This window comes from Eurypyga helias, unplaced genomic scaffold (genome assembly GCF_000690775.1).
Source record: "Eurypyga helias isolate BGI_N326 unplaced genomic scaffold, ASM69077v1 scaffold25792, whole genome shotgun sequence".
NCBI classification, from domain to species: Eukaryota; Metazoa; Chordata; class Aves; order Eurypygiformes; family Eurypygidae; genus Eurypyga; species Eurypyga helias.
Window position 1 is genome coordinate 61,129 of NW_010235654.1, and position 12,944 is coordinate 74,072.

The 12,944-nt window shown below is 36.9% G+C and overlaps 1 protein-coding gene across 1 annotated transcript in view; it reads right to left on the minus strand.

Annotated features, from left to right (window-relative positions):
• Window positions 1-11,732, minus strand: part of TSSC1 (tumor suppressing subtransferable candidate 1) — a 38,578-nt gene extending 26,846 nt beyond the window's left edge. Inside the window, exon 1 of the mRNA XM_010146839.1 lies at window positions 11,617-11,732. Coding sequence (XP_010145141.1) covers window positions 11,617-11,732 — 116 coding nt within the window. The remainder of the gene's footprint in view (window positions 1-11,616) is intronic.
• Window positions 11,733-12,944: the final 1,212 nt, after the last annotated feature.

The following is a 12,944-nucleotide window of genomic DNA, read 5'->3' on the forward strand; positions in this document are numbered from 1 at the left end:
GGGCGTTAATAATAAAAATTATAAAGCAGTTTCAATTACAGGTTCAACCATCCTTCTGCCCATAATCATGAGAAATAACCAATGGGTACTGGCATAGGCAGCTCAGAATTTCATATAGTCCTGGTGCACAGATATATCAATTATATCCTTCAAAGAGACAAAAACATTTTATGAACACATATAAGAGAATAAAAAAAATGAATGCCCTATAACCTATATGTGATCACAGCTAACCTTCCACAATCAGGTTTTCCAAAGTGAAATTAAAAGGCATCAGGGTCATCACACTAATGAATGTACTAAATGAAATAAATAAATGCAATCAGAATTGACTTGAAGATTTAAGTCCATCGTTTTTCTTACATATCGCTGAAAGTATAACTGGCATTTGGTGTTGATATATGTAGATATATTTTTAATTATAGACAATGAAATGTATTTTGACCAGTTAAGCTCTTTAAGAGTTCTTCCATCCAGAGATCAATATTTTTATGCCTGTTGATGTATTTGCCCCTTTCCTGCACTGATCACCAAACCTTCAGTTGTAAAAGTTATATTGGAAGTGCTTTCTTTGATGTTTTCAAATACAGGAAGAAATTTCACATCCTTGACTGTCACTGAGTTTCAAAGTAAAGAATTTTTATAGCTGAATACAGTGTGTTAATTAAAGCCCAGTTGACATACCTTGGAATGAAAAAAGGTCTCTCCACATTCACTCTGTCCTTGTGAGGTGCCCATTTTTTTTTCTATTTATCTTTTATGAAAATTCATTGGTTTATGGGTGGGATTGTAGTGATCATTTAGGTTTTATAATCTAAGCAAAGGTTACTCAAATAACTGTGAAATGTTGATCTGTATTCTGTAGTCATGACAATGTTAAATGCACGAAAGAACCATGAAGAAGGGGAAAAGTGTTTGAGTGGAAAAAAAAAAAACATACCAACAACTGACTTTTGAAACAAGATATATGTTATATAAAAGCTGAAGTTTTCACGTAGAACTATTTTCAGACACAGCAGAGGTGGTGATAATCTTTAAAAAGGAGAACAGATAAACCAGGAAATATAATTTTCCTGAGTGCCAACAGTTGCTGATGCTTACAGTTTTCAGAAACGGACAAGACAATTCTTAAATTCACAGCTGCCGCTCAGAAGCTGAGTGTCAACTTCACTGCTGCTCTTTAGATAATCTATAAACAGCAGACAAGCAATTATATTTGTTGCCTTTTACCCTACTTTATCATCATCTGACTGCTGATGCCTCAAATTAGCTTCTAGCCAGTAGTTTTTGGTTAAAAAAAAATTAAATCCTACAGAGAACATTTTCCTAGTAAAGAAAAAAGAGAATTTAAAATATTCACTCAAATACACACATAAAAGAACTCTATTATCTGTGTTTTATGCTGAAAAGATAGTTAACACCATCATTTATTAATGTACTGAGCTTTTACAAATGAACAATTCAAAGTTTTCCATTATACACTAAAGAAGAATAAAGCAACATGCAAACGCTTTCATAGATGTGAACTGCAGTCAGCCACGTGTTGGACAAAGCAAGCATTAACTACTGCTTCACCATAATTATACAAGTGACAACCATGTATTTCTGTAAGTGGAAAAATTTTGCGGGACTCAAAATTCTCATCCTCTGCAAAGTGGAAAAAACACTCAAACATTCAGTAACTTGGCAGAACATCCTGCAGTCTCAATGTAGCCCATCAAAAAATTCATGTGTTACGGACTCAAATGTCCTTGCTTTTCTGCAGTACAACAATTCAAATTTACAGGCAACACTGCTAATTAGGACATTATTCTAAGGGGAAGATGATCGAACTGAGGACAACCTGGAACCCACAATTCATACTCCTTACCCAAGTGTTCTACAGAGTGGCCACATTTCTAAAATTAAAAGTTCTGACTATTTTGCAGTGTACTGAAGTCCATGTTGCAGGAAGGATGTGTAAGTTATGCTTTATCTCAAAATTCTCAGCCACTGAGATATATTTTGGTGTCACTCTCCTCAAGACACAGTAAAACATGAACCACAGGTTCTTATAAAAACCTGAAAGATAAGGTGAATTTATTTTAGGTGCCTTTTTAGCTAAGAGGTTGCTGAGAGGAATGAAAAGTGAAGTTAGGATTATTTTGGACAAGAACCCCAGAGACAGCTAGGTTTTATTTTGGCTCCTATTTTTTCATTCAGAAAAATGAAACTGCTCTACCAATGAATACAAACGTATACCAACAAGGAGATGATAGAAAAAGAACTTGCCTCTAGAATGTTTTCAAATTTTTTCCTTAAATTACCATACTACAGCATTGGCAACCCCATAATGTCTTTTTGAGGAAAAAATCATAAAACGAAATAATGAAAGGTCATCCTCGATATTTGTATTTACTTCACTGAATCTTGTCTACTGCAGGTACAATTAAACATGTTTATAGAGGAGAAAAAGAATTGTGATTCTTGCTTTACAGGCCCAATTAATTTCAGCACTGGAAAGTTATTTATGCACATGTAAACATAATAGACAGCCTGAATCCAGGAGTTCACAATCTAACACAAAGTGTGGTATGCAATTTGTCAGAAGAAAGAAGATACAGAATTCATTGATTTTAAGCAAGAGGTCCTAAATATCCATTTTGTAGAAACAACTATTAAATTCCTGTTTAGATATTCATGACTTAAAGTAACAACCAACTGGTGAATGCCTCCACGGTTCACTGACAATCTCAAACTTCTGTCTGGTTCACTATGGGTTTACATATTAATAACGTGTCAAACAGCAAAGCAAAATCATGCAAATTGATAATGCAGACTCTAAATATTAACTAAACTGACAAAAGTTGCCACTGGTAACATTTCAAGTCATGAAAAATGCTAGATAGGATTTCACATCTCTAGTTTGTAGGTTAATCAACTTACCTACATTCTATATATACCTGCAGCACCATAAGACTAATTACTGATGGATGCAAAGCATGAACAGGTTATGCAACCAAATGGGTAAAACAGTAAATACCAATACCTACTTTATAGAAAGGAAGCCATGAACAACCATTTTCAGACTTTAGTCATCAACCATGTTCTAACGTGTTTATTTTTGAAGCAATAAAATACACAAGTTCTACACACAGTTTGTGTAGAGTACATGGTGAGACTTCTTCTAAGTTTAAATTATAGTTCATTACATTGCAGTAACCTAAGAAATCCTAAATTCCTTCCCATCAACTTGTAAGTGAAGCAGATTCTTTCCTCTGTGTTCGGAGAGATACTCAATATGAAAATCCCTCAGAGTAAGAAACCCATGGGTAGCACTAGCTGGAGTTCATGGTACAAAGTAGTCCTGCAGCACAGTCTTACCAAGGTCGTGGGGGTTCTCCTCGTTCATTTGGCATTGCAGACAAGTTCTTACAGCTGATTAATGAAACTGAAACTAATTTTGCCTGTTTGTTGTCACATGTATTTACTCTAGACAGATGAAGAATATTAATTCATCATTCCAGAAAAAGTTCTGGTTTATTCTCCTTTCTTCTCTTTCGGAGGAGAGATAAGAGCTCTGAGGAAGGGGGGGAAGGGTATTTAAAAAAAAAGTTTACACGTGGTTTCTGACATTCTAGGAAACGTGAAATACTGTCTAAATACAACAGATTAAGAAAGTTAGTATTTCCTCAAAGTAATGAATATTGGATTATTTACAGCAATAATACTGAAATATTATGGCAGAAACATTCGTAAATAATATTCTAAGACAAATATACAAAATATTCTTAACTTTGTTTCATGCATGCCTTCCCATATTGCTCAAGTGCTAAATACATGTCTGCAGGCAGGACAGCTCTTGCAAAAGTTTTGTTCCGTTCCTGTCACATTATCACAATGAATATTTCACAGTAGTATTTTAATTATCCTACTGTTACTGAAGGCTGAAATATCGAAGGACTCAGTAGCTATTTTAAAACATTTTGAAAGTTCTTATTTCTTTCTGCAGGTTTTTAGAACAAGTCCACGTGAGATACGTGTGCTGAGAGAGTTGTAGGGTTTTTTTGGTGAAATATCTACAATAACAAGAGGTTATTGAGCATATGAAGTTAAATTACTGTAGGAATGCAGTGTTTAGGCAGCACTGTTTATAATACTAGCTGAATTCTATATCCCATGCGCTAGAAAAAGCCCTTTACTAGTCATAAATCTGTGTATCTTCGTGGAGGATTTGCAGATACTATTACACAGACAAATCCATTTAACAGTTTTAGGAACAACTCACCAAGAAGGTGAAATCTATTTACTAACATGAAAAAGAGTCAATTGACAACATGCTTTGGACAAGAAGAGTCAAGTGGCTTTAGAGTCAATTATGAACTATTTGAAAAAATTACGTATCGTTTAATGATCTAAATTTGTATTAAAAGTTGTTTTCACTATTTTTCTGAACAATGAGAAGAAAAATCTTAAAGAAGGAGTAAAACATTTCACATGAGCAGATACTGTCACCCAGAGTTAACTGCTACGTACAATGAACTTCACATGCATAATAACACAAACCCCCAGCACATATGAGTCTCAATGAAATTGGGAGGGGTGGGAAAACTGTGTAAAACTAGGATTCATCTCCAAAGCAGATGGACAGAAGTCACATAGTCTCTATCATTCAACAACATACTGCTCGTGGAGCAGCTGCTGCCACAGAGACCATTTCCATACTGTTGCTTGAAGGGGGCTTAAAAACCTCAAAGTCAATATTTGAAAGCAGGTAGATTTAGATTAGGTATCAGGAAGAAGTTCTTCCCGGAGAGGGTGGTGAGGCACTGGAACAGGTTGCCCAGAGATGCTGTGGATGCTCCATCCCTCGAAGTGTTCAAGGCCAGGCTGGATGAGGCTTTGAGCAACCTGGTCTGGCGGAGGGTGTCCCTGCCCATGGCAGGGGGGTTGGAACTAGATGATCTTTAAGGTCCCTTCCAACCCAAACCGTTCTGTGATTAGGGATATGTGACATGTCATGACAGAAACCTCCATCCAGCTTGCCTATCAAAGGTCAGTAAGGTGGTCAACCTAGAAAAAACTTCTAGCAGTATGAATGTCTGGGAAGAAAGCAGAGAGGGTGCTGTCATATAGAAGCCCTGTCCAGACTCTGGAGGCCAATCGATTCCAATAGTTTTTTCCATGTAATAATGTAAAGATGAAGGGCTGAAACAAGCTTATTTGTGAAACAGCTGGAGTGGGCAAAAGAAATCCCTGCAGACTCATTTTAGAGGAACAGGTATCTACTTTGTGGGGGGACAATTTGAGTATTTTCATATGGGTTTTTCAAAAAATGCCAATATGGACATAGCATATCCTTGCTAATTTATTGCTGTTTGTAACAAACAGGATATCTGCACAGTTGGACAAGGGGAAAACAAAAACAAACCAGAATATTCCTCTGAGTACGTTTCTCCAATCATTTGAAACATAGGCAACCATAATTTTCTTCTTAGGCACAAGATCTGCACTGATAGTTGAGGAAAAGCACCACTCTTTCTGTTAAAAGGACAGCAAAACAAGAATGATAAAGGTCTACGCAGACCTGACACAAACGTACCCTCTAACAGGTACATCCCGTGGCTGTGGGTACTGGAGGAATCTGGGTGAACAACCTGCAGGAAGCGGATGGGACTCTAGCGTGGTCTCACTAAACAATTCTCCATCACCGCTGCCCGAGCCTGAACGCTGGGCTGGATGGACTGTGTGAGGCTGCAGGGCAACCCTTCAGCTCTCACCTACACTTTACAAAATAGATGCACTTAGTTACAAGTGTACAAAGATCAATTTTTTCATCCAACAGACACCCAAAAGGCATTTCAAAGCCCTGATTTTTTAACTACCACGTAAAGCAAGTATCAGCAATAGCACCACATCTATAATCATCCGAGAATATTGTGCTCGGAAATAATTCTACTCTGAGGAACAAATACTCAAATAGTAAACGTTTCATGAAGTTTTGGAGAGCAAACTGGTGTCCAAGTCTAAGAAAACAGGGACACCCGCTCAAAACCAGTTCCTTGTGAACATGTAAAATTCTCCTGCATAACTATTTTTTCCACACTTCTGCAACACCTTTTTTTTTTTTAACATTTCCCACTAACCTTTTAAGCAATTCAATAAAAACTGAAAATCAGACCCACTGGTATCTATTTAACCTGCAAAAATTGTTGAGGCAGGCTGCAACCCCAATATTTTACTGCTAGGAATAGCTATGGAAGCATTATAAACAGGAAAAACACCCACTTTTTTAAAATAGCTGAGTTTCTTTTTTGGGGTGGTGAGAGAGGGAAATCTCTAATTTGGCAGTAAAACTAGGGAATATGACGACATGTAGCAAAAAACTACTTTCAAGTTGGAAAGGAGAAGTGAAATAGTATTTTGCAAGTAAAAACTAATGGGTTTGTAGAGGAACACAATTTCTGTACCATGATTTACAAATCCTAGGTAAACAAAACAAGAGCAAAGACTTCAACAAAACTAATTTTAAGCATATGAAATCTATTGAAATAATCATCAGAAGTGGTCATAACTTAACTGAAGACATAGTTTCACATACATGAGACACAGCATCTTTTTCCTTTAGTATTTGCTTCAACGTCAGATTTTCCTTTCATTAAGTTTCCAACGGCTTCACAAGAGTGAAATAAATTCTGATTAATATAAAATAATAAACCAGGCACATAACACATTGACATGTTTCACTATCCAATTAATGAATCGCAATTACTCCCTAGTATGTGTGATTACATCGAATAGCTTCAAGTTTTAAACTTGCACAATATTAACCACTCAAAATTACCAGAAACATTCAAGGGAATGAAAAAGAGGCATGAGTGTTATAACCTACTCTATTGGTTCCAGGCACATTTTAGAGGATGACAAAAGGGAAAAATGAGAAAATGTGAGAGCAATAAATGGTTGAACGTTTGGATTTATATGTAATGCAGGGATTTATTTACAATCAAGGATAATCAAAGATTCAAGAGAGCAAAATCCTGTGAAGAATTCAGGACATCACACAGAATTAGAAAGGGAAAGAAGTAGAACATAAGATACAGTTAAAATTTTTACCATTTTAGAAAGGATCAGAATATAAAAGGGAGAGTGACAGTACTGATAAGCAGCTGTAAGTTATACTTCCCATGAAAACACCTGTCAAATAGTAAGTTTTTTGAAAAAAACTCTCTCTATACTTCATCTTTGTAATATCAGAGGTGGCTTAATGAGACTGTGTGCAATGAAGCAGGTGTGAAAGAATTATTCATAAACACTGATAATTTTTTTGAATCTCTCTGTAATTAATCAGCTTCACCAATACATTTCTCCCGATAGCTCTGAAATTTTGTGCATTATGTGAAGAAATTGAAAGGCCTATGACATAGTGTCAGCTGGGCAGCTGTTACAGAAAACCCAAAAATCCCTGGAGTTTATACCCCAGCCCATGCAACTGGCATTTCAAAGAAACCTCTACACAAATATCAGAGGGAGCTCCTTCCTCACAATTATGTTTCTGGTACTGGGACATATGAAGCACTAAAATAACATAAAAAGTGTTCATATCAAAAAAGTTATGACTGCATTTACTTACATGGCTTTGCTAGAAAGCATATATAACTGTTAACATACCATATATTCAAGACCATATGATCATCCTGAAAGAAGTATTAATTTCAGGTTTAAATTAATTAGATCTAGAGTATTAAACTGTTTTGGGTGTTGCTTGTTTTTTTTTAATTAAACACTAAGGCAGAATTTTAACATATATACCCTGATGCTTAACATAAGAGTGAACATTATAAACATCATAACAGGAAACAAAAGCGTTACCTGAATACAACACAAGTCTTTAGAGCTTATTAAAAACATCGTTTTTGCTTTTCTTTTGAATTTCAGATTCTCTTACTTACTGGCTTTTTTACTTGACACAATGTTTTCGGGTGGTCTTGTGGGGGTTTTTGTTGGTTTGTTTGGGTGTTTTGGGTTTTGTTTGTTTGTTTTTTAAATACTACTTTAAAGGACAAGAAGTGTAAAACACTTCTCAACCTCACTTCTGGAATGCACTTACCTGTCTTCAGGGCATCAATTACTAGTGTGCTTAACTTTCATCAGGTGACTTGTGTTCATGAATGGGATGAACATGATGAAATTAAAGCAACTGTATGTTACGTATAATATCTTAAACTTCCATTCAGGTTGAAAGGACTGTTGTAGCAAATCTGTACTTTTGTAGAAAGCCAACCTCAGTGAAGTTGCTCCATACTGTGCAATCACACAGCTAAGGAAGAGAGGGTACTTCTCAGTGCTCTATTGGAGACCTTAGCTGAAATACCAAATAAAATATACGTACTTTAAAAGTCTGTGGGAACAGCTCATTTATAGTAACTTTCTCCTTTGAGAATTCAAAATTCTAGTTTAATACTCTAGTGATAAATAACCTGGAGTTCTTGAAACACCTGTGACTTTAAAAAAAAAAAAAAAAAGGTAATTGTCTTCCTCCCTAGTTTCTCTTAGATGTGGTAATATTTGCAAGTCCATATTTAGGATGGATTGAGTGGGACACTAAAAAAAATTCAACTTCAGCAAGTAGAGAAGCAATCCATTATTATTTCTAACACATTCATCCTTTTCCATCTTTTTTGGCAGCTGACTATTGTTTCCTATACAAAATGTGAATTCTTCATTCCTCACCTTTCAGGCCTTCCACAATTGAGCTCCTACTTCCCTTGGCTCTGTAATCTCCACTCATTTTCCCTTTACGTTGTCCAACACCTTCCCCCTATTTATTTTGCTTTTATTTTATTCCAAATTTACTCCATGGATCACCATCCAACTTTGTTCAGTTGTTCCCCCTCTCTTTAGAAGCACATACCTTACTACTAAGTAGCATCTACTGTATTTTATAAAATTTGGAAAGCAGAAAGTAGGATGTTGAGCAGAAATAGGCAAGCCTGCTTCCAGCTTCTCTAGAACAGAAGCTCCAGCTTTGTGCCTTTACCCCTGAAAAGGTGAGCCGTTTCCACTACGATCGAAGCAGGGAAAGAAAAGCCTGCTCTAGAAGAAGATCCTCTAACTCAGCCGTGCTTGCCTGAGCTGATGTAAGGGGTATTAATGCCCAATATTTCAGTTTACACCTTTTATCTCCGTACACAGGGTATTTTCAAATCTTTACATGCATATGTACACATATACATAGATAATGGGTATTAAACGGTAGAAGATATTTGTGAGCCCTATTACTGAACAAAGTCAGACAACAGGAGACAGAAAATTACATATGAACGTGCTACAAGCTATATTACAGGAAAAAATAGATTTCTGGCATTCACAGAAATTCACATCCTGATATAAAGCAGTGATACGGCCCCTATCCCTCCTCTGGTGATCAGGCTGCCACACAGACTTCTGGCATCCCAGCCTCAGACAGAAACAGATTATGGAAAATGAAAAGACAAAGAGTGTAAGTCTTAAGGGGTAAAAGGTGAAGATAAAAACCAAAAAATAATATTCCCAACTACATTGGAAACTAATTATCAAAATATTTAAAAAATAAAAAGGGAATTGTTTAGTATTATGAAAGAGTTAAAGAGAAGTATTCCTAAGAAAATAACTAAAAGATACTACCATGAAGAAATTTAACATTCAGGAAGCCAAGATTTTAGCAAAAGTTAGCCTAGATGACATTTTTGAATACACCAATGTGTTCAGTCTTATTCAAGAACCACCTAGTAAATACTACCTTCCATTTACTTTTTTTTTTAGCCAAGTTTAATCCACAAGGATCAAACTAGAAACCAGTGGTTAGAAACATGGTTAAACTTACAGTACATTGTAGGACATAATTAAAAATCAACTGAATTAACTATCATTTAAAGTCTACTTCTTTTTACTAGCTAGGGAATAGAAATTTTTATGTGGCCAGATTTTGAAAAGGAACTGCGACAGATTTTAAGTATAAATCCCTTTTGATAGAATTTAAAATTACTTCTATTAGAAATATATTTAAGTATAACGAGATTTATGATGGATGCCTGACACAGCACATGTACGAATACAGAAACCAAGGAGGCCCTTTCCATTCATATAAGACACAAAGTGATATACAATATTGATGTTTGTGCTGGTTTTGTCTGGGATAGAGTTGATTTGCTTCATAGCAGCTGGTATGGGGCTGTGTTTTGGATTTGTGCTGAAAAGAGTGTTGATAATACAGGGCCGTTTTCGTTACTGCTGAGCAGTGCTTACACAGAGTCAAGGCCTTTTCTGCTCCTCACACCACCCCACTAGTGAGTAGGCTGGGAGTGGGCAGGAAGTTGGGAGTGGACACAGCTGGGACAGCTGACCCCAGCTGACTAAGGGGATATTCCATACTAAATGCTGTCATGCTCAACATATAAAGCTGGGGGAAGAAGAGGACATTCAGAGTGATGGTGTTTGTCTTCCCAAGTCACCATTACATGTGATGGAGCCCTGATTTCCTGGAGATGGCTGAGCACCTCCCTGCACATGGGGAGTGGTGCATGAATTCCTTGTTTTGCTTTGTTCATGTGTGCAGCTTTTGCTTTACCTTCATCTCAACCCACAAGTTTTCTCACTTTTCCATTTCTCTCCTCCATCTCACTGAGGGGAGAGTGAAAAAGTGGCTGCATGGTGCTCAGTTGCCATCTGAGCCCACCACAATGTTGCATTATCCTTGTTTGGTTTCAGTTGCAACATTTAATTTACAAAGATCTGCCGTGTGTTATTCCACATTTTTTCTTATAGTTATCTAATAATTATGAAAGGGACTGTACAACTTGCATGATCACCTCCTATGCTGTATTCTTTCTGACAGACAGACACTTCTGGGACTACAGCAACCCATATTCTTAGGGTTTCAAATTTTCCTGCCAGTGGAAGATGGTCAGGTGGTTCTCGAATTCTGCCAAACAACATTGTAGTTGGTAAAGCATGGACTGAGTATACTTACGCTTCTTTGCCTTGTATCTCCTCAGCAGTGGGAACATGTCATATACGTTCCCAGCTTGCAAATACACAATGGACAAATTCCACTTCCTTTTAAGTAACAGAAAGAAAAGGGAAACAAACCTCTAATACCCTCTGCGGTGTTGCAGCTCTCCTTGTCTTTTCCCAGGCAAGAGAAAAGAGTAGTTAAACAGGCACCATATAATATAATGGATTCTTATCCTTAACAAACAATAAATTACTTGCACTTATGCCAAAACAGTTGAGTGCAAACTGAAAAACAAAGACTGAAATGCAACATCAAATTTAGATTCCATAAAAAGATTGAAATACTAAGTATCATACCTTTGTGCAACAAAGGTTTTAAATGGGGGCAGGTGGGGAGAAACACATTAAAACAGTACACAGGCTGTTACTCCATATGTGTTTGCAGGACTATAATAAATGCTTTTAATCTATGAAACATCTGGGACTAAAAATCCAATTTGTACTTTCTCTTTTTTTTTTTTAAAAGATGGAATAGTTTTAAAGTGTATAGCATGGCTTCTACAATATAAATCCGCACAAAACTAACAGCACAGGTCTATCCTTTAGGCTTTTTCTAGGAGTATAAAATATGCAGAATCCTACCAGGCCATATTGCCATGGGCTGTGTTGTCAAGGTGACAGAGTAGCTCCAGGGTTTGAGTGTTGCTTGATGAATCATCAGGGGATTCATGACTGCCTGATTCCAATTCCTTCGGCATCCTCCAAACAGCAGCACATGTCATGACTTTACTGTCTGAAGCTAAGCAACAGAGAATAATGTCAACAGATCATTGTATGGGAGACATATTTTGTATACAGTGCATCAACATTTACACAAATCTTTAAGCAATGCACATCTGCTGTTTAAAATATTTTAAAATATTATACCAAGATCAATTCAAAGAATGAGAATGTGGATACAGACACAGACCTCAAGTTAGCAGTCAAGTTGCCACAAAACTCACAATTAGCACGCAATTAATGCGCTTCTCCCTGTTTAAAGGCAAAATTCGGTGCTCATGAAAACATAACTCGTCAGGAGGCAAGTTTTCCAAGCTCCATTCCCTATATTGATGTTAATGAAAATGACCCACAAGTTACATTGCTTGATTCCTTAACAATAATGATTCAGACATCGTTTTAACGGTTTCATTTATGGGATATCTTCAGTCAAATCTATAGTATTATGTCATATCCTTCACCACCAACAGCTGTTTATTGCAAAATTAAGTTTTCCATTTAAGTACACTCATTCTAGCAAATAAAAACAGCTTCTAAAAGACAAACTGAACTTAAGACGCATGTAGTAAAATATCACAATGAATGATGAACAAGCCAACTGTAGGTTAAGGAGAAAATACCATATGGTCTATGCACATACGGCATCGCCCGCCACCCAGTATAGCACTTTGTAGCAGTGCAGAATGGGAGGAGACCAGAGCAGCACTGCATATGTTCATGTTGTTCCAGACGCTGGTCCAGGGTCCACAGAAGACGAATAGGTCAGTATGATCCACTACAGCAGGAACAAAGAAAGCAGCCACAGTGACATTAGACAAAAGCAAGGGGAGCAACTACCTGCCGGAGGAGGTGTCAAACGAGAAGCCCGGAGGGTAAGCAGCAATGAACAACGTTTTCTGTTCTGAGGTCATTTTGCATGCCTCTTTCTCACAGTTCTGTCTCCAAGTACATTTTAGCTGATTTAGTGCAGAGCGCCTGATTACAGAGCCATGAGCAGACGTGACCAACTTACATCAGTGGAAAGGACAACAGGAACAAGTGTAATGAGAATGTTTTCAACAGGAGGGGCAGTAACTCTGAATAAGGCCTTCTTAGGCTAAAATGTCATTTACGGCGGGGAAGAAGTCTACTATAAAGGTTATCAATCTGGATATTTTATATGCAATAAATGCACCCAAACAACAGAGACC